We start from the raw sequence: 27,878 nt of genomic DNA on the forward strand, positions 1-27,878 counted from the left end.
TTATGTAAACACCATGGCAGAACTACCAGGTAGTGGTATCACACCAGCTGATAGAATATGAAAAGTCAAATCCCTTTATAAAAAAATATTTTTGTTGTAATTTCCCCAACAACATAAAGAAAGTTTTGACATAACATATTCAAAATTTTACGATGCCACTACCTGGTAATTCTGCCATGGTAAACACACTAGAGTATGTAACCGAATAACTGCATATGTTCTTTTGATATTACCATGGTTACCCAAAGACTCTGTGACTTCTCCACACATATGGCAACGCTAAATTTTTGACATTTATAAACGAAAAAATTGCAGGTCTTGAGAAATTTTTTGGTGATGAAGGAAAAAATAAGATATTTTGCAAGAGAAATGAGAAAAAACTAATTAAAAGTATCTAAAAATATAGCCAAACATTTAAACAAATAAATATTTTAAAGATTGGAAATAATTTGCCAATCATATCAACCATGACGGTGACAAATGGAGATGGGGCTGATAGTGCTGTTGTGAGACCGCGTTGTTTCTTTGATATTGCTTTGGATAGATTAAATATAGGTCGCATTGTTTTTGAATTATATTCGGATGTAGCACCAAAAACCGCGGAAAACTTTCGTGCCTTATGTACCGGTGAAAAAGGTATTGGCATTGTGACAGAAAAACCATTGCATTATAAAAATGTGATATTTCATCGAGTGGTCAAAGATTTTATGATACAATCCGGTGATTTCTCTGCTGGCAATGGAACAGGGGGTGAATCGATTTATGGTGGAACATTTGAGGGTAAGTATTATTTTATTTGTTTACTGTTTTATTGTATATACCTTGCATTCTTCGTCGTTTTGATTAATTATGTAAATTTATTATTACATGCATATGGTATACTTTGAATCTATTACTACCCAGCAAAATGTTCGATGCCAAAGATGCCATTCAATCATGGGTGAAAGTGATCTGGCATGTCATCTTTTTATCATCTTCATCGATGAATTTTATATGAGCGTGGACCCCAAAAGACGCTATTCATTTTTGGATCCAAAGCATGTCATTTACACCAATGCTTTGACATGTCATTTTCACCAATGCTTTGGCATGTCATTTCCACCAATGCTTTGGAATGTCATTTTCACCAACCCTTTGCAATGACATTATCATTACGACGAGAGTTTTAACAACGTTGGTTGTGATTTGGAGTCTCCGACAACATAAAGCCAATTGTAAATAATTAATCTTATATATTTAGAACAAAATGTATAAATAAAAACACAAAATTCATCTCTATTGGATCGATGGAATGGGTTCAAATGGTGATGAAAAGATCGGATCTTTCACGACTTCCTTTGCATGGGTTCAAATGCTGATGAAAAGATCGGATCTTTCACGACTTCCTTTGCATGGGTTCATATGCTAATGAAAAGATCGGATCTTTCACGACTTCGTTTGAACCAACGCAAAAGATGCCATGAAATCACGTCATCGCATGAAACCCCTTCCTTCAAATTTTGCTGGGTACTTAAGCAATTATATGTTGTTAATATGTGAACCTATGAATGTTATACATATGCAAGTCATCTGTATGCGCATAATTTATGCAGAGGATGAGGAAATAGTTTTCACAACAATAAATTTATGTGACAACCATGATGGGGTTTGCATTCGTCAGATGCTGTTGTAGGGAGGCTACGTACTTGTTACTCAAAACAAAAACAATGTTAAACAATATGATTTTTCCTGTGGAAGTACCTTAAGCTTTGAATCATGCTGCTGTGTACGAACCATTTGATTTTATTCAATTTAAATGTACGATTTACGATGCAGTTAAGTGCATGTAAGATAGGGGAAACACCTACCACGATAATCAAGTTATTTTTTCAAAGTTAGCCCTACAAAAGTTCCTATATTTGTTGTGATTTTTATCAAACGCACTTCCCGTCATCAATTTAACGAATATTTTTAATTATTACAACAATTCCGAGCTGTTTTGACGTATTGGTATGCCTGTTTTTATAATTAAACATATTTTACGGGGCCATACTAGCGTCAAATAGTTAATCACAGATTTTTTTATTTCATAAGAACAATTGCTCTCCTTTAGTACAATGCTTTTGATTCATATTCCAATGTGGTCTTTCATTCCATTACTAGTGTGTAGGATTCCACTACTGAAAATGGGTTACATCGGTCCACGTTTTCATGTAGATTCCATAGAACGGGTTTTTTTAAGGTTTTAACCACAGAAATGGTTGATATTTGGGCATAAGACGAGTTTACGCACTAAGCTCGGATCGGATCTCGTCACCATGGTCACAAATATATATAACATTTGTTACGGAAATCCATACTTCCCGAGATATGGGCCTCTGAAGATGCGAAAATTCCCTTGTTGGTGAAAACTTTACAATTTAAAAAATAGTTTGTTCCCATGCCCTAAATTAGCAACTGTCCATAGGAGAAAGTCTTAAATACCTGCCGAAGGCCGGCTATTAAAGAAAAATTTACATTTTTAAAGAAAATTTTATTCGCGTAATGCGAAAACTCAACTTGTTCCGAAATTTGGTTCTTAATCTTCAGTAGTGTCATCCATTTCTTCTTAATCTTCAGTACCATCTTTTGTACCATAAGTCTTTTATTTTTTTATTTATTTATTCATTTATTGCGATTAAAGCTTTTAAGCCAATAAACATCGCAATGCGCAAAACTACTACAAAATCATATTCTGCATAACAAAAAATCTTAAAACTATTATTAAGTAATTAAAAAATTAAGTTATTAACAATTTTTAAGCAAAAACAAAATATAGTATAGGCTCCCCAGCCATAAATAAATAAATACGTATAAAAATTACATCTATTGCTGATGGTTAAAAATCAAATCAATGCCAGAGCAAGCAGAATCTACTCAGCAACATCAGCCGAAGCTGCTATAAAAAATCATTAACATACCCAGCAAAATGTTCGATGCCAAAGATGACATTCAATCATGGGTGCAAGTGATCTAGCATGTCATCTTTTTAGCATCTTCATCGATGAATTTTATATGAGCGTGGACCCCAAAAGATGACGTTCTTTTCTGGATCCTAAGCATGTCATTTTAACCAATGCGTTGACATGTCATTTCCACCAATGCTTTGGCATGTAATTTCCACCAATGATTTGACATGTCATTTTCACCAATGCTTTGACACGTCATTTTCACCCATGCTTTGACATGTCATTTTAACCAATGCTTTGGCATGTCATTTTCACCAACCCCTTGGCATGAAATTTTCATGTCTTGTTTGGAAAATGGAAATGCTGTATTGAAATATGGTTTTCATGAAAAACAAAACTCTTTATTAATTCAAACGAATTCATGAAATAGCTACAATTAATTTATCAGTTTAGTTTTTCAAAAGTTTACATCCAAAATTGCAATCTAATCACCACCGCTGCAACGCAAAAGATTACTTCCTCCGTTCTCCGCAACTGATATTCTTTCATCTTACAAAAGATTTTTTCAATTATCTTCCCATCACCATCATCATCAGATTTCAACATGGACTCCAAATGCACTCCTTTAAGTATTTTTATTTCGCAAATTACTTTTATTTTATAATTTTGTTATTTTATAACAACATTTTGGTAATTTATACTCTTTTGTTTAGTGACGAAATATGTAGGGATCTACAACCCGGCTTGCTTTAGGGATCTCTAAGAACAAAATGTAACGAACGGGGAGGAGAGACTTTTTATGGAAAATACCATTTATGCTTAATTAATTTATTTTTAATTGTTTCTTTCCAAAAGTAGTGTCTTCTTTATTTTGAGATTCTTGTTCCTTTTCGTTTCGGATTTTTTTCAAATTCCAAGAAGCGAGATTTGATTGATTTCATTCTATGTCAGATTTAGTACAGACAAGGGAACTTTTAAAATAGCAATGTGTGCAGTCCGATTCTATTTTTAGCTCGATGGTTGGGACTTCATATAATACCAATTGTTTAGAAGTTTTAGTTGTTTGATATGCAGGAAATGTAAGACAACATCACGACGACAGTTCTAACAACTTTGGTCTGTTCCAGAAACTGCAAGAATCTACTTATTTTTACTACGATAACAATTTTTTCCTTTATGTTATCGGAAAAAATAGTAAAAATTAGTAGATTTTTGCAGTACTGGAACATACCAAAATGAAAATAAACAGGTGTGTAAATAAAAACACAAACATCATCTCTATTGGATCGATGGAATGGGTACAAATGCTGATGAAAAGATCGGATCTTTCACGACTTCCTTTGCATTGGTTAAAATCCTAATGAAAAGATCGGATCTTTCACGACTTCCTTTGAACCAATGCAAAAGATGACATGAAATCACGTCATCGCAAAGAACCCCTTCCGTCAAATTTTGCTGGGATACATATATGTGTCATGTCGAACCTACTATGGCTAAATGTGCTTCTTTAGGCTAAAATGTGCTTCATCGAGATAATGGTTTTAGACACCAAGTATGTTTGGACCAGATCCGTTTTAGACAATTTGGAGTCGATTTTGAAAAGGTGCAGTGTGTCGGGTGGGCCTGTGCCGCATGCTGGGTAGATGTTTTGCACGGTGTCATAGGAATTTAGACGGCTGCACCATCCCGAGCGTAGTTGAGCCAAAACTACTCAAGTTTGTTTCTCTCTCTTGTAACGTTGGACCTCTCTTTATAGCTCATGAAAATCCCTCTGGACATGCCGAGATGGGGGGTCCTATCCACCATATGGTGGTTAGTATGGCTTTCATGGTAACACCCGAGCAAGTACTGCAACCCGAGCTGTCCGCTGAAGACATGAGAAGGTACCCTGTTGTAGTTCTCAGAGCGGCATTATGACAGGTTTGAATATTTTCCATCGCGTTGCACTTATATTCGGACGACATAAGCGCCGCACAGCTTACCACAGACCGACTTATCGCGTTATATGTGGTCAACAAGGTTTCTTTATTGCCGGTTAGGGAGTTGTAGACCTTTTTGCTACATCTTAGCTAGTCGCCAATAGCTGTGGCATGCGCGGACGACGCACTCCCTGTTTCACTCTACGGTGCTTGCATTTGTTGTACCTGAATTCCACGTACGACTGGCGTCCACACATATAATTGATTATCCAATGTTTCAAACTTGACGGGAGGGGTAATCTGATCGATGTCCTCAAACAGTGTAGAGTGCTTGTATTAAAGGCTTTTGATAACTCGAGGGTCACAATCACTGTTCTAATATGTGTGGACATGGCGTGCAGCGCTGTTGTCGTGCTCTGCTTACGGAACCCATGCTGATGATCGCCAACTGGACAGATATTTCTGGCGCTGGGGACGATTACAGCCTCTAGGGACGTTTTGTATTTATTGACCGTAGTTTCGTGCAGTTTAATGTCTGTTCGAGGATACTTAGTAATTTTTTATAAAGGGTACTACTTGTGCTCCTGTATTTTACAGTGACATTACGTTTTTCGTTAGCAAGTCTATGCTACCTGACACAAGGATCTTCTTCTAAGGATCTTCTCTAAATTCTACGCTGACCAACTGAAATGACTGGCGGGGGCAATATCTACCGAAAGGAATTACTCTCAAAATAAGATCACTTCACAAATGGATCAGGTCGGTCCGGTTCATTTCTTTAGATAGCTCCTCCGCAACATTTTTGCGCTTCAATAGAATTCAAATTAAGTAACAAAACATACGCATTTATTCACACAAATCTATTGCTGAAAATTTGTGTTTTGGTTTCTTTGGGAGTAGAAACCCTTCCTGCAGAAGGTTTTCTAAATAGGTATATATTTTAGTATAGGTATAGACCATTCCCGTTCGTTGGTATTGATATGGTTACGAAGTTTTTCGGCAAATCACACACACGCGACCCGAACGCAAAGTAAGAGAGCAAATGTTTTGATTTTTTTACTTCAGTCTTGTACTGAATGTCATGCAAGCAGGTTGATGCCGCTTTATTTGTTTTTTTTGGGTACACTGAAAAGATTTTGCAGTTGTACAGCAAATATGTGGAGGGAAGAATTTGAAAATGATTTTTTGTTTTGTATTAATATTTTTAATGACGCAGAATGCCTCGTCCGCAATGCATCAATAAAAAATGTATGTATGCTTAGAAAGTCTTAAAAAATCATTTTTATATACAGTGAGTGTCAAAAATATTCGGTTTTAAATTTCACCAATAATAACACCTCAGTATTTTAGAAGCCCATACCGAATATTCAAAAAACCAAATACTTAAAAAAATGTTGGTCCTGTGGCAATTAAAAAATGTAGGTAACATGGATCCGTGGCAACCATATAAGCGAGAATAACAAAGAAAATGTTGTTAACCCTGTTTTCTATGCGTCAAAAATATTCGGTTTTTGTAACTTTTGTTAAATATTTTGACAAAAAACCGGTCAATATCGAACTTTTTTTTTGCAATATTAGTATAAATTTCAATAATTGCGAACAGAATCTTTGTTCCTGTGTGCAAAAATATCAGATTTCATAGCAAATTATCAAAATTTAGGGCTAAGGAAAAACGCTATCCTAGAAAAGAGAAAACTGTTTATATTTTTATACCCTCCACCATAGGATGGGGGTATATTAAGTTTGTCACTACGTTTGTAACTACTCGAAATAATCGTTGTAGACCCCACAAAGTATATATATTCTTGATCAGCGTGCAATTCTACATCGATATAGCCATGTCCGTCCGTCTGTCCGTCTGTGGAAATACTCTAGCGTCCGAACGGATTGACGTAGGTCGATGACATTTTGGGAAAATATGTTATATTTACGTAGGACTTTTGGTATTGAAAGCGGGCTATGTAGGTCCACGTTTTCGTATAGCCCCCATACAAAATGACGCGTGACGCGTCGTCGTTTTAAGGAATTTTTAAGATATTTGGCCCATTTTACCACCGAATTGGTTGTAATTTGGTACTTTGTGTCTCCAGAGGCCAAAAAATATTCCTACCGAAGTTGGGTTATATAGGTCCACGTTTTGGTATAGCCCCCATATAAGGCCCCATATAAAGTACGCGTCATTTTAATATATTTTGAATGTATTAGACTCATTTGACAACAGAATTGGTTGTAATTTGGTATTTTGTGTCTCCAGAGGCCAGAAAACATTCCTACCAAAGTTGCGTTATATAGGTCCACGTTTTGGTATAGCCCCCATATAAGACCCCTTATGAAGTACGCGTCATTTTAATAGATTTTGAATGTATTAGACCCATTTGACCAAAGAATCGGTTGTAACTTTGTATTTTGTGTTTCCAGAGGCTATAAAATAAAAAAGAGGCCATAAAATGTTTATATAGGTCCACGTGTTGATATAGCCCCCATAATACAATATCTCCCGATTTTCAATATTTTGAACATTTTAGCCTCATTATCACACCGATATGGCTGAAATTTGGTATTTAGTCTTCTTTAGGCGTATAAAACTTTCCCCCAGAAATTTGTAGGTATAGGTCCACGCCATCATATAGCCCCCATAGAACGGTACCTTCCGAATTTCGGTATTTATTATTAAAAAACGACTTTCAGAAGATAGAAAATATGCACTTACATTCCAAAAAAATCGTAAGGATAAAGCCTTTCATGGCCTTGTAACAGATCACACACCATCGGCTTACTTACATAACCAATAATGTTGTATAAATTTCGCCTTGATGTGCCTTCAAAACTTCATGTACATCAGAAAATTGGTGAAAAGGAGTTAGTTTTGAATGTCTAAGCAGGAAAATCAGTATACCACCAAGTTTCCGGCCTTTCTGTATACTCCAACAAAAAAAGTACGAAGGAGCTTGTAGGAGGCATGTGTTTATCAATGACTTATGATGAGTTACAAGGCCATGAAAGGCTTTATCATTACGATTTTTGTGGAAAGTAAGTGCATATTTTCTATCTTCTGAAAGTCATTTAGGGCTCGTTCACTAATTGCAAGAAAATTAAGGGTGGCTTAGCCGTAATTTTTCAGGAGATTCCTCTACCTTCCCTCCCAGTCCTTGGTTTGGCTGGCTTATGTGCTTCACGAAATCGATTGTTTCTGTATTTTCGTAACTTTTGCACATTATTTCAACTATATTCGACTAATTATTCAAAAATAAGCAAAAATTCCCTTTATTTCTGCCGTTTTTATAATAAAATACAAACAGTGTTCTCTTTTCTAGGATAGCGTTTTTCCTTAGCCCTAAATTTTGATAATTTGCTATGAAATCTGATATTTTTGCACACAGGAACAAAGATTCTGTTCGCAATTATTGAAATTTATACTAATATTGCAGAAAAAGTTCGATATTGACCGGTTTTTGTCAAAATATTTAACAAAAGTTACAAAAACCGAATATTTTTGACGCATAGAAAACAGGGTTAACAACTTCTTCTTTGTTATTCTCGCTTATAGGGTTGCCACGGATTCATGTTACCTACATTTTTTAATTGCCACAGGACCAACATTTTTTTAAGTATTTGGTTTTTTGAATATTCGGCTTCTAAAATACTGAGGTGTTATTATTGGTGAAATTTAAAACCGAATATTTTTGACACTCACTGTACAATTTGTTTTTTTCAAATTATGAAGTTATTTATATTATTTTTAATTTAAGTCATACAAAGCGAACGCGCCAACAATATATTTTTCATTTCACACTCAATATGAAAATCATCACCCTGTTCTGTCAGTGTAATTTTACCCACACATAAACAATTTAAGCGCTCGCTCTTCTTGGTCGGCTATGGTATAGACTGCACCAAAACGTGGACCTTTATAGATATGTTTATATTTATTTGTTTATTCATTAAAAAATAATAAATATTTTAATAATATTTTTATATACTAACCAAAAACTATCACCCTCACTTGGAATTTCCCATACGGACGGCCAGTTCTGATTCAGTCCTCGACTGATACGTGTGGATATGGGGCGTTATGGTGTTGTGGCATTATTTATTTTACGAATCTATTCTGATGTTTGGCAACTGGAAAATTTTTGTTCATCATGGGAACGTGAAGTACCTCAAGAATCTTCTCTACTAGCGAAATAATAAAAAATCGTCCTTTTTTCAGTTGTGGAACCACCAAATTTTCCCGCCTTCGGGAACAAATATATAAACATAGGTGGGTAACGATAAGTTAAGGTTAGCATAACCACTGAGATTCCATGTGAATCCATCGCTTTGGATGATTACGCGATTCGGATGACAAGTCGAGTGGTCTGTTAACGAAGATAATTATGGGAAGGTGATCTGACCTAAGAGAAATTACGGATTATTACCTAAAACTGAGTGCCAAACCTCATGATGAGCATATAAATTACCTAGTATCAGACATTTATTACATTACAAAAGAGAACGCAGGCCACAGCTACCCCCATTCCAAGCGTGCATTAATAGATACTAGCTCGAGGTATATGACAGTGAACTTCGAATTAGTACAGTACATGCATAGAGAGTCAATTGGTTACATTCGCAGACATCCCTTGTAAATGTTTACAGTTGATTGCACTGTGATGGGTCTAAAGTGGAACTAGTTACTGTGAACCAGAGAATCGACGAGTTTCCGATTCCGAACTAGTTCACGTTGCTTGCGGGTACTGACTCGTCGGCCGAGTGCGGAGAATAGTTAAAAAATTTTTTGAAAACCAGTTTTAATACAAAACAAAAACTAATCATGGGAATTAAATTCCTCGAAGTCATAAAGACTTTGCAGTATCCTGCCGGAAATAGCCCTCTCAAACGTAAAATCCAATTAAGCGAAAATGTGCTATGGACCTTCATAACGCTCTTCATCTACTTGGTATGCTGTGTTCCGACTCTGCTAAACCATTCTTGCATACTTATGGAATTGGGTTTGTCTCCCAATGTTACATCTGGCTTGATTGTGCGCAAAAACTTTTTAGTATGTTTATTATCATTGGTCATGACTGCAATGTATGGTGATCGATCTGAAATAGGTGTTGGTATTTGCTTGTTGTAGATCAACATTTTATTATTTGCCGTTTGTTTAATTTTGTTACTTTTGGATGAATTATTGCAAAAGGATTATGGCTTGGGTTCCGGTATTTGTCTCTTCATCGCCACAACATTTGCAAAACCTATGTGTGGAAGGTCTTCTCACCAATCAGCGGTTCAATCTGCGCCATTTTCTTGCAGCTTCTAAAAATGTCACGATTTATTTTTATTCCTTTACACAAAAAGCTTGTATAATCAATTGCGTATTTTAGTCTCGGCCAACACTCTAGCGATTTCATTGAAAAAATTTCAAAAAATTAGGTGTTCTTAGATCGAGTTCCTCACAACAGCAATTTCATAATATTACTCTACTATGTTCCGGTTCACACAAGAGCGTTTTTATTGAAAAAATTTCATTAAATTATGCGTCCCTAGATCGAGTTCCATTGTAGCGTAACATCATGAGATTGCTCTAGTGGGGAACTCGATCTGAGAACGCCTTATTTCTTGATTTTTTCAATGAAATCGCTTAAGTGTGGACCGGGACTGTGGAACTCGATCTAGAAACGCATAATTTCATGAATTTTTTCTATGAAATCAGTTTAGTGTGGACCGGGAATATGGAACTCGATCCAGGGACCCATAATTTGATGAACTTTTGTCTATGAAATCACTCTAGTGTGGACTGAGGCTTAACAATTTGTTTAAAAAATCCTGGCTATTGCTTCTACGGCTCTTATTTAGTGATGTCAACATTTTCGATAGTATCGATATAATAATTGGATATTGAGTTAAAAAAAAATAAATATCGATAATATCGATGTTTCCATCGATGGTTTGCCAGATCTATATCAGCGCTTCTATTAGTTTTTTGGCGACCATGACTCTACAATTGTTGTGCAATTACAACTCAACATAATGCATGTTCCAGAACTGCAAGAAGCTACTATTTTTTACTACGATGACATTTTTTCCTTTATTTTATCGAAAAAATTTGTAAAGATTAGTAGACCAATAGCGTTGGTATATTCCGAGATAGTATGTTTTTGCCTTTCAAAATTGCAAACTTTCATAAAAAATGTATTCAAATTATTATTATTATGTACTAGCAAACCCCGGTCCGCGTTGCTGGCCCGTCGTAATGAGTTTTAATGACAACTTTTTATCGACTTTATGCTTGACAATTCAAAAATACCTCACTTCTTCGGTCTATTGTCAAACCGAGAAGGATTTTAAATTTATCAACAGATTTTGTCTGTAACCTTTCTTTTCTGTTACGGACTTTGTCGGATTTTTCGCCAATTTGTGCCTTTTAGGATTCAATATCGTCCATGTCCTTGTCTTTATCCTAAAGCGATCCAATTATAAAAGTTAAAAAAATGGTTAAATCGAATTCTCCCGCTTATTGAGACTTATATGTTTCGTATTTGTTGCAAATATTGCATTTTTACAAAAATAGGGCATAGGGGAAGTACCCGACCGATCCGAAAGTCAAAAAATATGTAGCCTATTTTATCGGGGACCAACCCTGTACATTCGCTGAAAGTTTCAGGAAAATCGATTCAGTAGTTTCGTAGATATAACATATTTAAACAAGTGGGAAAAGCGTTAAGTTCGGTCGGGCCGAACTTTTTATACCCTCCACCACAAAGTTCAGCCATTTCGGTGGATTAATGTGGCCACAACCTTCAAAATACCGAAAATCGGAAGTTACCGTTCTATGGGGGCTATATGATGGCGCGGACTTATACCTACAAATTTCTGGGGGGGAAGTTTTATATCCCCAACGAAGACTAAATACCAAATTTCAGCCATCTCGGTGTGACAATGAGGCCAAAACCTTCAAAATACCGAAAATCGGGAGATATCGTCCTATGGGGGCTATATCAAAACGTGGACCTATATAAACATTTTATGGTCGAAATGTTTCTTAGCCTCTGGAAACACAAAATACAAAGTTGCAACCGATTCTGTTGTCAAATGGGACTAATACATTCAAAATATATTAAAATGACGCGTACTTTATATAGGGCGTTATATGGGGGCTATACCAAAACGTGGACCTATGTAAACCAACTTTGGTAGGAATGTTTTTTGGCCTCTGGAGACACAAAATACCAAATTACAACCAATTCGGTGGTAAAATGGGACAAATATCTTAAAAATTCCTTAAAACGACGACGCGTCACGCGTCATTTTGTATGGGGGCTATACGAAAGCGTGGACCTACATAGCCCACTTTCAATACCAAAAGTCCTACGTACAAATAATAGATTTTCCCAAAATGTCATCCACCTACGTCAATCCGTTCGGACGCTAGAGTGATTTCCACAGACGGACAGACAGACAGACGGACGGACATGGCTATATCGATGTAGAATTGCACGTTGATCAAGAATATATATAGTTTGTGGGGTCTACAATTATTATTTCGAGTAGTTACAAACGTAGTGACAAACTTAATATACCCCCATCCTATGGTGGAGGGTATAAAAAGTGGGCGTTGTCCAGTCTTAATGCCCCAAATAAGCACGTAAGGTCGGAGACACAATCGCCATTGACTCGGAAATTAATTTTCAAATCGATACATTTGTAATTGTTGCAAATATTGCATTTTTACAAAAATAGGTCATAGGGGAGGTACCCCGCCCGATCCGAAATTCAACCAAATGGGTAGCCTATTTCAACAGGAGGCCATCACTCTACGTTCCCTGAAAATTTCATACACACACTTGTAGAGTGTGCAAGTCAGCTAGTGGTGGCTGCGCTGTTGCTGTCGTCAACACTTTGACTATGGATCCACAAGACGATGTACCTAATTCTGCTACGTCGCAGCTGAATATTGTATGGGCAACTAACAATAACGGTGATATGCAAACCTGGTTCGATAACCTAGCTGCTGAAATGAAGAAAAAGATAGATACTCAGATCCAAAAATGTGTTGATGATGTCCAGTCAGCTGTTGACGATGTTGTTAGCTCATTTCGAAACGAATTTTTTGATGCTCTGCGTAACGTGAAAGATGATTTAAGTTCATGTCAAGGAAAAGTTGATGATATTGACAAAAATGTTCGTGAGTTAAAGGGTGATGTGGAGGCATGTAAACAAGTTTCCTCGACTGTTAGTGATCTACAGAGCAAATTGGATAGTATGGAGAGACAAAATAATGTACTGCAAAGGCGCTTGAACAGAGCAAATTTTATAATTAATGGATTGCCTCAAGGGCTAAAAGATATTAGTCAGGCTGTTATAAAATTGTGTAGCCTTTGTAATGTAGCTCTGAATGTGTCCGATTTGCAACACTGTTGCTATTTCGCCAAAGGTAAATCTATCCTGGTGAAGTTCAACTCTGTGTTGACCAGGGACTTGGTTATGGCAAGCTACCATCGTGCGAGCAAAATTAAAGTTAATGATGTCATTGGAGGTGAATTACTGTCGAGGGTCTACCTTAATGATCACCTTACTCCTGATGCTGCTAGGCTTGTTTATATTTGTCGTCAGCTGATTCGGCGTAAGCAGATAAAAAAATATAAGCTCATAAATGGTGATGTACCGAGAGTAGAAATTTCTTATTCTGATAAGCCAAGTCAAACACTTAATGTGAGAGAATGCGAAAGTATATTTGGAGATTTTAATAATGAATAATTATGTGATTTTGTATTTGAATTTTTCGATGAATGTATATATGTCATTAAATTAAAATTTTTTCAGGAACATTTTTATGAATATTTTTGAATTTGTTTTCATGATTTATGTTATGTTTTTCAACATTATTGTTATAATGGTCAATTTTTGGTTCCCCAGCATTTTTTTTTACACTTTTCTCAATGGCACATAATGTAAACATTGGGCCCATCGTTAATAATGCGGACTTTTTTAAAAATTCTCTTCGAAAGTATAAGAATAACATATCCTTTGCACATCTGAACTGTCAAAGTATCTGCCCGTCAAATTACAACCTGAAGTTTCTAGAGGTTAAAGATTTGATTAATGGGAGTAGTTTCGATATTTTTGGCCTATCAGAAACATGATTAAAGGACCATATCGCTTCAAGGTCTATATCTATTCCTGGCTACTCTTTTGTAAGGAACGATCGACCTACTTCTCGAGGAGGGGGAGTTGGAATGTACATTTCCAACAACTTGAAATTTCGTGTAGTATATCGGTGCCAGGAATATGGTGTCTGTGAGTCAATTTTTGTCGAATTTTCTTCTAACAGTGACGTGATCCTTTTCGGAGTAGTTTACTTGCCACATGGTCAAGTAAATGTTTTTGAAGAATTTCATGATGAGCTTTTTGCCAGGTATTCGAATATAGTCGTGGTTGGAGACTTTAATTATAACCTATTTGACCTAAACCGGTCTGAGCATATGAGATTGCTATGTTCGCGCTTGGGATTATCTGTAGTGCATAATTCTTTGCCAACTCATCTCGATGTATCACACATGTCTACTTCATTAATAGATTTTTCTTTATTAAGTCGCAGCGAATTGTTGGAATACTCAGCACAGGTTCAATGCCCAGATGCCAATGAACAGCTCGAAGTTTTGAATTATATTATATCAAACCTGCACTCATTTGTACCTGTTATTAAAAAGAAAATAAGTTCGAATGATATGTGGCTTAAGTCCAAATCCATTTTGTTATCGAAGTCCTTAAGGGATCTAGCCTACAAGGAGTATGTGCGTCGGCCTACACCAGAAAACTGGGACATCTTCCGTTCATACAGGAACAGAGCTAAATCTGTCCTTCGTCGTGAAAGAAGAAATTACTTCACTAAGTTGTTTAGAGGATTAAATTCCTCACAGATTTGGAGTAGGTTGCGGGCAGGTGGTTTAATTGGTGATGATGCTGGATGTGTTGGTAGTCAATTTGATGTTAATGAACTAAATGATTTTTTTGTCCAGTCTGCGTCTGATCCAATTGCTGAGAGAGTAGACTTGTCTGGGTATATTGGAGAACATCCCTTTTTTTCTTTTGACTGTGTATTTGAGGAAGATATATTCAATGCGCTGAATGCTATTAAATCTCAGTCCTTGGGTATTGATGGAATACCAATTTCTTTTATAAAAATTATATATCCATATCTGTCAAATTTATTTCTTCACTTTTATAACACAATATTTACAACATCAGTATTTCCTACTGCATGGAAGGTTGCCCGTGTAGTACCCATACCCAAAACTAAAGGTTGTTGCTCTGTTGACAACATGCGCCCAATAAGTATTCTCCCTTCACTTTCCAAGATTTGTGAGCATCTTATGAAAAAGCAAATGTTGAATTTTATTGAAAACCATAAATTACTAAATCCATTTCAATATGGTTTAAGGCGTGGGCATAGTACGGTTTCGCACCTATTGCATCTTACAGAGACAATTAGGGAAGCAGTAGATGTTGGTAATAGTGGTGTATTGATTTCGTTAGATTTGTCTAAAGCTTTTGACAGAGTAGACTATGCGACCCTTATCCAAAAATTGAGTAGGGATTTCTTCTTCAATAATACTGCTTGCAGACTTATTTTTTCTTACTTAAATAGTCGCTCTCAATTTGTTGATTATAATGGGTCTGAGTCTAGAGTACGTAGTGTTAGTAGTGGGGTTCCACAAGGTTCAGTTCTTGGCCCCCTGCTATTTATTTTGTACATTAACGATTTCAATGTTTCCGTTGATATGAATACCTGTCTTACATTTATATATGCTGATGATATCCATTTATTTTTTCAGTCTGCTAATACTATTAGCTTGTCACCAACAATTAATTCAACTTTAAATATAGTTGCTTCTTGGATGCAGGAAAATAATTTTGTAGTTAACGTTAGCAAGACAAAGTCGTTACTATTTGGTCCCGTTCGGCAGAGTAGCCATATGTTTACAATGAGTATGAATGGTAATGTGGTTGAAATTGTTGATAAAATAAAGTGTTTGGGTATTTGGGTTGACTACAAACTTGATTTTAGTCCCCACATTGATACTTTATTTCCTAAAGTGATATCTATATTGCGTAAACTTCGTGGTACAAACTTTTATCTGCCACTTTTTGTAAGGAAACAGCTTGCGCATGCCTTATTGATCTCCACTATTACTTATGGTATTGAAGTTATATCTGGCACGAGTCAATCATGCTTAGATAAGATTTTGCGTATTATTAATATGGTAGTTCGTTTTGTTTATGGATTGAGATATCGTGATCATGTTTCGAACTATGTCATGGAGTTTTTGGGTGTCTCCTTTCAATCGTATGTTAATACTCGTGTTTTGACTTCTTTCTATAAAATTATAAAAAATGGAGCTCCTGAAAAGCTTTGTGAGAAATTCTCTTTTTCTCGGTATATACGCAATCAACAAGTGCGACTTCCTCGTTTTATATCTGTAATGTGTGAACGATCATTCGTCGTAAGAGTGGCTAGGGTGTGGAATTATCTTCCTCTCAATCTACGTAGTTTCGCCAGTTCTCCTGGTACATTTAAACGAAATTATTTAATGTACCTTCGTCGACGTCAATCTGGTTCTTGAAATTAAATTTTAGAGTCAGCATTTTAACTATGAGTCTTTTTTTATTTTTATTTTCATATATATCTTATTGGCTGGGGAGCCAAAGTTTTTTCCAATGTTACATTTATATATATATTTTTGATATTTTTATCTTAATTTTTTTTCTCAATAATATGTATAATCTAAATAATTTTCCTTAAAGATTTATATTTGGTCATGTACATATGCTGAATTTTTGTATTCTATGTAATGCTAAATTTGGTCTGAAAGACTTACTGGCATTGTAATGTATGAATAATAAATGAAATGAAATGAAAATCTGTTGAGTAGTTTCGTAGATATAACATATTTATAAAAGTGGGCGGAAAATTGGGCGTGGCCAGTTTTTCTTTGCATAAAAACCTTAACTGGACTATGACAAACATTTCCACAAAAAATTATCCAAATCGCTCCAGCCGTTTTCAACTGATTCAATTACCAACAAACGACAATTGAGTTTTATATATAAAGATTACAATTTATTAATAAATTAAATTACTCTTCTTCTTTCAGACGAAACATTCGACATAAAACATGATCGTCCTTTTTTGTTATCCATGGCCAATCGTGGTAAAAATACCAATGGCTCACAATTCTTTATGTAAGTACCCGAACAAATAACCGCATATGATTTGGCATCTAATCATGATAAAAAATTAATTAATAACCAGTTTATTTGCAGCAAAATTTATTTTTTCAATAATTATTGATTTCTTTTTGTATTATTTTTGTTATTGTAAAGAAAATAATGATGACCTTAATGTTTGTTATTATTGTACTGTAATATTTATTGATTTGTATTGTTTAGCAAAATGACGTCATGAGCTTTAGCAGGGCAACCAGAGCACCAGAGGCTCGTAGCATCAACATTTCAAAGAGAATTCATCACGGTTGGATGGATAGCTTTCATTCTTTCAGTCTGTGATGACGTAGAAGTCCAATTCTTATAACTGGATATACTTTAGACAGAGAAGCCATGACGCGTGTATATTTGCTGCAAATGTTCCTCTAGGCTGGACCCTGCCTAATTGAGTTTCAAAAGTTCTCCTCTAACAATATACTATGAAGCCATGATGACGATGTGTGTATGTTTTTTACGCCAAATTATCCCAGGCTGGACGCTGCTAACCGAATTTCAGGAATTCTTCTTTTGCATCCATTTCTTGGTGATGGATTTGCCGCTAACTATTCCAGACTTGAAACTATTGGAATTAGTTTCCTATGTTATTCCCCACAGGATGAAAATATCAATTACAGATAGCGATGCAATGTCACATTTCTTGGTTTCCCTCTGTGCCGTTAGATACAACAATCAAGAGAGCTATTGAAATGATTTTCCGGAAGAGCAGCGTTTCCATTGGACTCTAGTTATTGCTATAATGTAGAAAATATATTTTGCATTCATATCCACCAAAAACAAAAAAATCCAAAATAACTAAATTTTAGAAAAACCAAAAAAATATATACTTCTTCAGCCATTTCAATCAACAACAAATAGCCAAAATACCTACTACTACTGTTCTGTTGTAAAATATGACAAAGTGTAAAGAAATATTTTCTCTTCTTCTGTTTTTCATTATAGTACTACACAACCTGCTCCACATTTGGACAAGTAAGTTTTGCGTTTTGTTACAACAATTTGAATATGAACTTTATATTACAACCAACTTTGTATTTTTCTTCCTTTAGTGTCCATGTTGTTTTCGGTCACGTTGTATCGGGACAAGAATTAGTACGTCAAATTGAAGATTTGCCAGTTGATCGCAATTCAAGACCATTACAAGATGTTATTGTAGCCAATTGTGGTGAATTGATTAAACAGATTAAAAGTAAGTTAATATAAATCGCTTTTATGTGGCGCGTTTTATAAATCCAACACCTTTCTATTTCGTTTTCTTGATTTCAGTTAAGAAGGACAAGAAGAAAAAGAAACGTGCCGCATCATCAGATGATGAGAAATCGGGCAGTGAATCAGATGAGGAAAAGCAAAGCAAACGCAAGGATAAAAAGAAGAAAAAGAAACGTTCTAAATCGGAAGATAAGGACAAGTAAGTGATTTTTCCAATGTATATTCAATTCTACCAACATATATTACTTTCAATTCGTTTTAAACAAAGAGATAGGATTGTAACTTCCATTAATCTTCACGAGCTTTTTTATCAGTTTTGGTAGTTCACGTCTGTAGAGAGTATTGTTTATATAAACTAAGCCTTATTGTTTCTTTTGACATGATACATTGTGGCGCATGTTACGAGTCAAAGGAATGGAGTATTAAATATCCGTTTCACTATTCTAGCATAATCTACCGTTGAACATTCTAAGCAAGTGGAGGGGAAAGCTAAGTGGGGGGGTCAGTTTCAGAAATCTGCCTCATTGAAATATTTGCTTTAGACCCCAAATTTGTTAAAATCAAATCCGTATTAGACAATTTGAAGTTGATCCAACTATGTCCTTTCGTGTGTCTGGAAGTTTAAGACGTTAAGAGATTTGGACCAACCTTTGTATATTGTAATATATTTTTTTTCTAACTTTGGATAAAGTTTAGGGATCGGGTAATTCGCCCACAAAATGTCAAAATTTGTTGGTCAAGTTAAGACTTAACCTTCTTCTCAGTTAAAACCCAATACCCTCCACCATAATATGGAGGTTATAATTAAATTTGTCATTCCGTATGTAACACATCGAAATATACGTCGCAGAACCTTTCTTCTTCTTTTCCGCTTAAAATCTTTAAGGAGCATAGGGCCTCTAGAGATTTCTGAAACACTGTCTGAACAGACACTTGGGCTTGCAGCAGTTGGATTTGGATTTGACATATGCCTCCTGGGAGATTTAAAGTTCTTCCTTTCGTTCATGTTTCGGTGACAAAATTCCTCAGGATTTCTTCTATGCTTTTGAGCACAAGGAAGAGCTTAAAGAGCCTGGCACTCAACAACGTCTAAGAAAGAGCGTAAACTTATTGGAATTCTGTGGGAGCCACCGTTAAATGGGTTAATCCGCTGCCACCCCAACTGCCTTGTCCGCCATGTCCCAAGTATTTCGAGTTGGCTCTTACAGATTTTTTTTGGTAGTGCTGCAGTTATTTCTTCCATGCAGCGAAATAGGATTATACCGCCCATGATCGGTCGCCAGAGCCTCGTTTGAGCGAACAGGGGACACTTAGTCACAAGTAGACAATGGGTGAAGTTTACGTTTTAAGAGGGTTGGCTTTGTATTCGCATCCTTCTTCCAAGACACAATAAAGTATATATATTCTTGATCAGTCGATATAACCATGTCCGTCTGCGCTTCTATTGAAATCAAGATACAGCTCGTAATTTTAAAGATAGAGCTTAATAATGTGGTATAGAAGTTTCTATTACTCTTAGGATGTTTGGAATTGAAAATGGGCCATATCGGTCTACGTTTTAATATAGCCCCCCATAGGTTAGGTTAGGTTTTAGGATGCGTAGCTGCTGTGATAGCAGCCACTCCACTCGGAGACCTTGGGGTCCATTGTGATCATCCTGAAGGTTGAAACGGATTGTGGTTGTGATTGTGATATATAGGAGATGTGGATGTGTGATAGTAGCTGTGGGTAGACGGAGCTTGCGAGTGATGTGGATTGTAAAAGCGTAGAATCCATAGTTCAGATGGTATTGAAGGTGATGACGGGTGAGATGTAGTGGTGTATAGGCGATGTCTGCAGATTGGGTGTGAATTTCGGATGCAACTATAGGAGTAGAAAGAGATTGTAGATGAGAGTGTAGATATGGAGGTTAAAAATAGAAGTAGTGAAGTTGTAGTTTTGTTAATAGAAGTAAGTTGTAGCTCGGGCGTGGTTGACAATGCTACTATCTAGGGATAGCGCTTGTCCTGTTCTCAGCTCTTTGGAGCAATTTTAGGCCTTTTGCCATGTGTAAAAGATCCGACGGCTCTGCTTGGCAGAATGCTGTAAGAGCATGGATGGTGTGCACACCCATGGTGCGTTGTCTTCTAGAAAGGAGCATAGGACAGCGACATAAAAGGTGCTCGATCGTTTCTGTTTCATCCTCATCCTTGCATAGCCTGCAGTAGTCAGCCGTGTGGTCTGCTTCCCATTTGCTCATCATGGATCCTATTCTACAGTGACCCGTGATGATCCCCACTGCTAGTTTGAGGTCTGATTTCCTCATTGAGAGCAGTGAGGCGGTTCTCGACTTGGACGGGATTGGCCAGATTGCCCTTGATATGCTGCAGTTTGGCGTGTTTTGCCATTGTTGGCAGAATTTCTCCCGACATTTTTTCTCTATTATTTTCCTGAAATGGCACAGTGGTGGCTTGATGGAGTAGTCGATTTCAATGGTTTGTGACTCCGATCCACAGCGTGCCAGTTCGTCGGCTGCCTCGTTACCTTCGATGTTGCAATGCCCTGGGACCCAACACAAGGTGACGGTTGATTTTAGTGGCTCCAAAGCGTGTTTGCAGTCTAGAACAGCCGCGGACTTGATGTATTGGGATTTGAGTGATTTTAGGGCCGCTTGACTATCAACGTAGATAGTCACCGGTCCAACTATTTCCCCTCTCAAGTTGTTTATCAGTTCCGCGGCCTTTCTTATCGCAAAAACTTCGGCTTGAAAGACACTACAATATTCGTTCAGCTTGTATGATTGTCGTAGACCAAGGGATTTGCTGTAGACACCTGCCCCTGTGCCTGTTTCCATCTTAGAGCCATCAGTATAGATCTCTATACCGTCTAGAGGTTGGCTACTGTGTGTCCATTCATCCCTGTGGGGTATGTGCACCTTCGTTGCCTCGAAGCACATTTGTGGTGATATATAATCACTGATGTTCCCCGAGGCCGTTGATAGTCCGAATCGACGTAGAATTGCAGTTCTTCCGTGTTCGGAACTGCGCCATGAACCTAGCTCCTTAAGACGAAGTGCACTCATTGCTGCCAGTTCCTGTACTACTAGGTCTAGCGGATGTAGATCCGGTAGCACATTCAGGGCAGCTTGTGGAGTGCTCCTCATGGCACCAGTGATTAGGACTGATGCCGCTCTTTGGACGCTGTTCATTTTGTTTAAATATGTCGTCTTATTTAGAGCATTCCACCATACCAGAGAGCCATATGTAAGAATTGGGCGTACAATTGTCGTATATATCCAGTGGATTACCGTTGGTCTCAGACCCCAGCTCTTGCCAATGGAATTTTTGCAGGAGTATAGAGCTATTAGACCTTTCTTGGTGCGCTCCTCGACATTCCTTTTCCACGAGAGTTGCTGGTCTAGGATAATGCCGAGGTATTTGGCTTCCGAAGAGAGTTCAAGAATAACTCCGTCCAGCACTGGTAGGGTAAATGGTCTGACCTTCCTTTTGTTTGTAAATAAAACTAGCTCAGTCTTTGATGGGTTCACTCCGAGGCCATTGTTGAGTGCCCATCTTGATAACTTGACCAGAGCTCCTTGAATAAGTTCTGATAGTGTCTGCGGAAACTTCCCGCTAAACATGATGACAACGTCATCAGCATATGCGATTGTCTTTATACGCAGCCTATCAAAATCCTTAAGTATTTCATTTATCACCAGAAGCCACAGTAGTGGTGATATAACACCACCTTGGGGTGTGCCTCTGGTGACATGCTTCCGGATGGAACTTCCACCGATACTTGAATTGATTATACGACTGCTAAGCATATTGTCAATCCAATTGACCAGCGTGGACGAGACACCTAGGTTTATCAGAGACTTATGTATGGACTCGAGCCTAACGTTATTAAAGGCACCCTCTATATCAAGGAATGCAGCTAGCGTATAGTCCGAGCCCTCCATATTTCTCTCAATATATCCTACTACCTCGTTTAACGCTGTATCTACCGATTTGCCTTTTTGGTAGGCATGTTGGGCGGAACTTAGGTCTGTGGCTGAAAGCTTGGCTCTGATGCCAAGATCCAGCAGCCTTTCTAAAGTTTTCAATAAAAAGGAGGAGAGACTAATTGGTCTGTAGTCTTTTGGAAGTGTGTGACTTGACTTCCCCGCTTTAGGGATGTATACCACAGTTACTTCCCTCCAAAGAGCCGGTATGTATGATAAGCATAGACAAGCCCTAAAAATAAGTTCCAGGTGTGGAATCAGTGACACCAGTGCGTTGTGTAGCATTGCAGGTATGATTCTATCTGGTCCAGGTGACTTAAAGGGCTTGAATGTGTTTATGGCCCATTTTATTTTTGGTTGACTAATGATTTCCTCTATAACACTCGCATCTACGGTGGTGTGGTCGTGTATCCTTGGAACATCAGGGTGTTCTGATACATCCACACAATTAGGGAAGTGAGTATTAGCAAGGAGATCAAGAGTCTCTAGGCCGGAGTTAGTCCATGTGCCGTCGCCCCGTTTGATACTACCAATGGTTTTCGGGTCCTTTGATAGTACCTTACGGAATCTGGCCACGTCCTTTACTCCTTCAATCGTTTCACTAAAGCAAATCCAGGATTTGCGCTTAGCCTTCTTAATCTCACTGTTGTATTTATTGAAAGATACTTTGTAGTTCTCCCAATCGCTTGACAACTTTGATTTGTTGGCTTTATTGTAAAGCCTTCTGCTAATCTTTCTTAGATTGGCGAGATCTTTCGACCACCAGACCGGTTGGGTTAGTGGGCAGGAGGCCTCGTAGCTATCCACCATAACCTCTGGATAGTAAGGAACCCCCAGCATTGAGGTTGTTAATTCAGTAAACTTGCACCAGTCGGCCTTCCGTGGATTCCTGTGTGGTGGTTGCCGAATTCCTTCAACAGAGACCTTGAAGAGTATCTTCCGGTGGTCGGAAAAGGAGCACTCTTCGGATACCTTCCAGTCAGTGATATGGGATTCGTCTTTATTAATGAGGGTTATGTCGATAACTTCCTCCCTGATGCTGTTTTTAAAAGTACTTTCATTTCCCCTGTTGCATATTCTCATATTATATTTTAGTATAAATTCGAAAACGGACTCACCCCGGGCATTCGTGTCACTGCTTCCCCAGTGGAAGTGATGGGCGTTGGCATCGCACCCCAGGATGATGAGGCAGGTGCTGCCCATCTCTTCAACGAGTCTCACTACGTGTTGGCCAGGTGGGTCAGGGCTCTCATATGGCATGTAAATTGACGCAAAGATGGTAGATTTTTGTGACCTATCTTGCATTTTTACAGCCGTTATATCTCCCGAGCTGAAATTGGAGAGATACATTAGATTTAAATTCTTCTTGGCAACTATACAGGTTCTTACCTTGCCATCGCTGGATGTGGCAAAGATGGTATAGTTGCTATCGCTTAGCCCAGCAACTTTATTTTTATATAAATAAGGTTTCTGGACTAGAGCGATATCAACTTCAGACTTCGAGAGGGAGAGTAGAAGTTCAGCAGCAGCCGCTTTGCAGTGATGCAGATTGATCTGCATAATGCGAAGCGGCTGCTGCTGTCGTTCCTTTACTGTCTTTGACCTAGACGGAACCTTATCCATCCTAGGCCAAAGTGCAGTTTACCCTCACGAGCCCGCAGGTATTCCTGCCCTTGTATGTCAATTGACACCCTTATAGCCATACCCTCCCCCTCCAGACTGTGGCTGACGAGCTTCCATTGTCAGTATCCTTGTTGGGTCAACCGCGGGCGGCGGCACCCATGCCGACAATACTCTTCTGCTGGGAATCTTATTCACACCCACAGCCGCCAATTGGCAGCCCTCCCAGAGTTCACCAAGTCCATCTATTGTGCTAACAAGGAAGTTTAAAGATTCCTTGTTCTCACAGCAGATGATCTTGATGCCTCTGAAAGGAGCTGCACTGCCGAAGTGAGTATGTTTGGGAGGTTCCCCTTCACCTGCAAACACTATCTCCCGCAGTTGATTTTCAATCAGCTGCCAGTGTTTGTCACTGATCTTGCCTTCGGGATCAGACTTGTCGATGACCGCTATGCGCAGTTCATCAGGCCCCCCATAGAACGGTACCTCCCGATTTTCGGTATTTTGAAGGTTGTGGCCTCAATATCCCACCGAAATGGCTGAAATTTGATATTTGGTCTTCATTGGAGGTACAAAACTGTCCACCTGATATTTGTCGGTATAGGTCCACGGCTTCGGTATAGGTTGTGGCCTCAATATCGCACCGAAATGGCTGAAATTTGTTATTTGGTCGTCGTTGGAGGTACAAAACTGTGTCTAGACCACCGAGAACGGTACCCCCTCCTCAATATTACACCAAATTGGCTGAAATTTGGTATTTAGTTTTCGTCGGGGGTGCAAAAATTCCCAGCAGACCAAATGTCTGATATCCGATACGTCTGAACAATTTCGGAAGCAAATTCGTTCAGATTTCTAAAAGATTTTTCGGAGAGGAAATAGTTCAGATTTTGTACCGATTTCTTTCCGATTTCGGAACGAATGTCGGAAAGAAATTTCCTTTCCGAATTTCCCAAGGATTTTCTTCAGATTTCGTTACGAAATCGATCCGATGTGGCTTCAACATTTCGTTCCGAAATTATGTCAACCACTTCATACAACTTTCGTTAAGATATCGTTACGATTTCGGATCAGATATCGGACCTATCGTCCGAATTTTGTTCCGATTTCGTTACGACGGCGGTACGATTGGTTTGCTGGGTTTTCACCTGAAATTTGTCGCCTTCATATGGCCCCCATAGAACGGTACCATCTGATTTTCAGCATTTTGAAGGTTGTGGCCTCAATATCCCACCGAAATGGCTGAAATTTGTTATTTAGCCTTCGTTGGGCGTATAAAACTGTTCACCAGAAATTTATCGGTACGGTTCTACGCCTCCATAGAACAATACCTCCCGATTTTCGGTATTTTGAAAGTTGTGGCCTTTTAAATCTACCTTTGGGGTATAAAACTTTCCACCAGAAATTCCATATAGCGCCCATATTTACATATACCCCTTTTTACATAATTTTGATTATTGTAGGCCTGGTTCTGACAAGGAAACTGAAGAAGGTGAGGCATCCGATCTTGACGAGGGTGAACTACATCCATTGGTAACAGTCACAAAGATTGATCCGTCTGAAATACCCGAGGTATTGTGTACTCATTTACGCACTCACAAACAACCACTAATTTCCAGTAATTTTGTTGTAGGTTTCCAACAAATTTCTCTTACGCGATGATGGATCTAAACGTAATCACGATAAGGATGATCGTCGCGGAAATTCTCGAGAGCGCCCAGGCAAGACGACTGCCGAAGGACGTAATGCCTTTGGTTGGTCTAAAAAAAATGTTCCCACATCTCGTAGTGGTCGTATTATCAAGGGCAGGGGAGTGTTTGTAAGTATTTTGAAATAAATTTAAACCAAAGAAAATAAATATTAGAATCTACATACAATTTCAGCGCTTTCGTACACCGTCACGGTCTCGTTCGCGTAGTACAACTCCGCCTCACTGGAAAAGGGCTCAGAATCGAACTATAAAAATGTCTGATTTAGAAAAAATCGAAGAAGAGAAGAAAATTCGTGAAGAAGAAATAAGGCGTCGTGAAATTGAACGCAAAAAACGTCACGAAGAGGCGGCAAAAAATCCCAAGAAATCTTTCTTCGAATTATCCCATACCAGCTCATATGGAGAAAAGAGCACAGATAATGCAGCCGGTGGTTCACCTGATCGCAAGGATGAAAATCGTAGACGTCGCGATGACAAAGACAGCAGAGATAACAGGGACCGTACACGTGATCGCGATAGAGATAGGAATCGCGATTCCGAAAGAAATCGCACGAGTTCAAGGTCAAATAAAGATGACGAAGTTCCGCCGCGTAGCAAAGAACGTAAGAAATCGGTGGACTTAAATGCTTTAGATTATGAGCATCAGTCGGAGAGTGAAGCTGAAGGTGATGATGATGACAACGCAGTAAAGCGGCCAAAGTCAGCCTTGGTTGCTGTTTCACGTGTTTCTCAAAACGATCGTAAAAGGGATAGGGACAATGAACGTGAAAGGGAAAAAGAACGTGAACGTGAACAAGAAAGGGAAAAGGAAAAAGAACGAGAGCGGGAAAAAGAAAAGGAACGCGAAAAGGAAAAAGAAAAAGAAAAGGAGAAAGAAAAAGAAAAGGAGAGAGAACGGGAAAAAGAGAAAGAAAAAGAGCGAGAACGCGAAAAAGAAAAGGAAAAACAAAGACTCGCTGAGAAAGAAAGAGAGAAAGAAAAGGAAAAAGATAAAGGCAAAGAAAGAGATAATCGCAACAGACGCAATTCTCGTTCCAAATCCCGATCTAAATCGCGCAGTCGTTCGCGTTCCCGTTCAAAATCAAGATCTAGATCACGATCTAATTCACGACGTCGCCGTTCACCTATACGCAATGATAGACGAATGGGAGGACGCCGTCAAGGATTCAATTCGCCACAGCGACGTAGAAATTTCAATTCATTTAGAAATAATCCCTTCAATGATAGAAGACGACGCTCACGATCTATGGGCGACAGATTCCGTAATCGTTTCCCCCTCTCACCAATACGACGTCGTTCTTCGGTGGATCGTTCACGTGATCGTCGTTCTCGTGATCGCCGCGATCGTTCACGAACCAGAAGTAGATCGCGCAGTGCATCACCTGCACGACGTGGTCGTGATAGGCGTGACACCAAGGATCGTAATGATCGTGATCGTAGCCGCAATCGTAGTCGCGATCGTCATTCTAGAACAAAATCACGTTCTGCAAGCCGTCAGCGTCGAAATAATAGATCATCTAGATCGCCACGACGTTCCACATCCACAGATCGTCATCATCAGCGGCGTTCAAACGATCGACAATCGCCAAAGAAAACTAACGAACCCTCAACATCTGCAGCAACATCTGGCGGACAAACCGAAAACAATACAGAAACTTCAGCTCGTGAAAAACAACAAAAACGGGCCGAAGCTTTGCTAATGTTCAAGGAGCATATGCGCAAAGAAATTGCTAAAGAAGAAGAAAAACGTGCCGAGAAGCAACGTATTGAAGATATGGAAAAAGAGAAAACTGCACGAGAACTTGAAGAATTGGTACGTCTAAAAGAGGAGACGCTGAAGAAGCTCCAAGAACATGAAAAATTCAAAGAGCATGGAACTACGACTGATGCCACCAAGGCTGGCAGTGAAGAAAATGATGATAAATCCCGTGAAAAGAAGAAGAAACGTAAGAAATCTAAAAAACATACACGATCATCAGTCTCAGATGCAGAATAAGAAACAATAATAAATGAATGAAGTCGGTTGCTTCCCCCTCCTGCTCCCTCGAATGTCATCCGTATTTAGTGTGGATTTTCCCTCCCCTCCTTTTTGTTAGACATTTTAATTGTAATTATTTTTTCGTGAATGTGTATTTGAATTAAATATTGAAGAAATTCCCATGGGATTATAATTTTTGTATTCTTTGAATATTTCATTTATTACTACCAACATATGCAGCACATGGCTTTTAATGAATAAAACAATAAAA

General features: G+C 38.2%; 1 protein-coding gene across 1 annotated transcript; it reads left to right on the forward strand.

The window, feature by feature from the left end:
• Positions 1 to 244: 244 nt before the first annotated feature.
• Moca-cyp (nuclear cyclophilin protein Moca-cyp) lies at positions 245 to 27,878 on the forward strand. Its single transcript, XM_073959942.1, has 8 exons — positions 245 to 780; positions 16,984 to 17,071; positions 18,053 to 18,082; positions 18,160 to 18,299; positions 18,377 to 18,518; positions 25,382 to 25,490; positions 25,552 to 25,737; positions 25,802 to 27,878. The coding sequence occupies exons 1-8, from the start codon at positions 468 to 470 to the stop codon at positions 27,623 to 27,625; spliced, it is 2,832 nt and encodes a 943-aa protein (XP_073816043.1). The 5' UTR covers positions 245 to 467; the 3' UTR covers positions 27,626 to 27,878.

Source organism: Musca autumnalis, unplaced genomic scaffold, assembly GCF_047663935.1.
Source record: "Musca autumnalis isolate F117 unplaced genomic scaffold, ASM4766393v1 scaffold_1, whole genome shotgun sequence".
Taxonomy (NCBI): Eukaryota; Metazoa; Arthropoda; class Insecta; order Diptera; family Muscidae; genus Musca; species Musca autumnalis.

Excerpts from the sequence above, each read along its gene's own strand:
- Moca-cyp (XM_073959942.1), top strand. The coding sequence starts at position 468 with ATGACGGTGACAAATGGAGATGGGGCTGATAGTGCTGTTGTGAGACCG. Across the intron at positions 18,300-18,376 it reads ATTGATTAAACAGATTAAAA|TTAAGAAGGACAAGAAGAAA; the intron begins GTAAGTTAATAT and ends TCTTGATTTCAG. Across the intron at positions 25,491-25,551 it reads ATCCGTCTGAAATACCCGAG|GTTTCCAACAAATTTCTCTT; the intron begins GTATTGTGTACT and ends ATTTTGTTGTAG.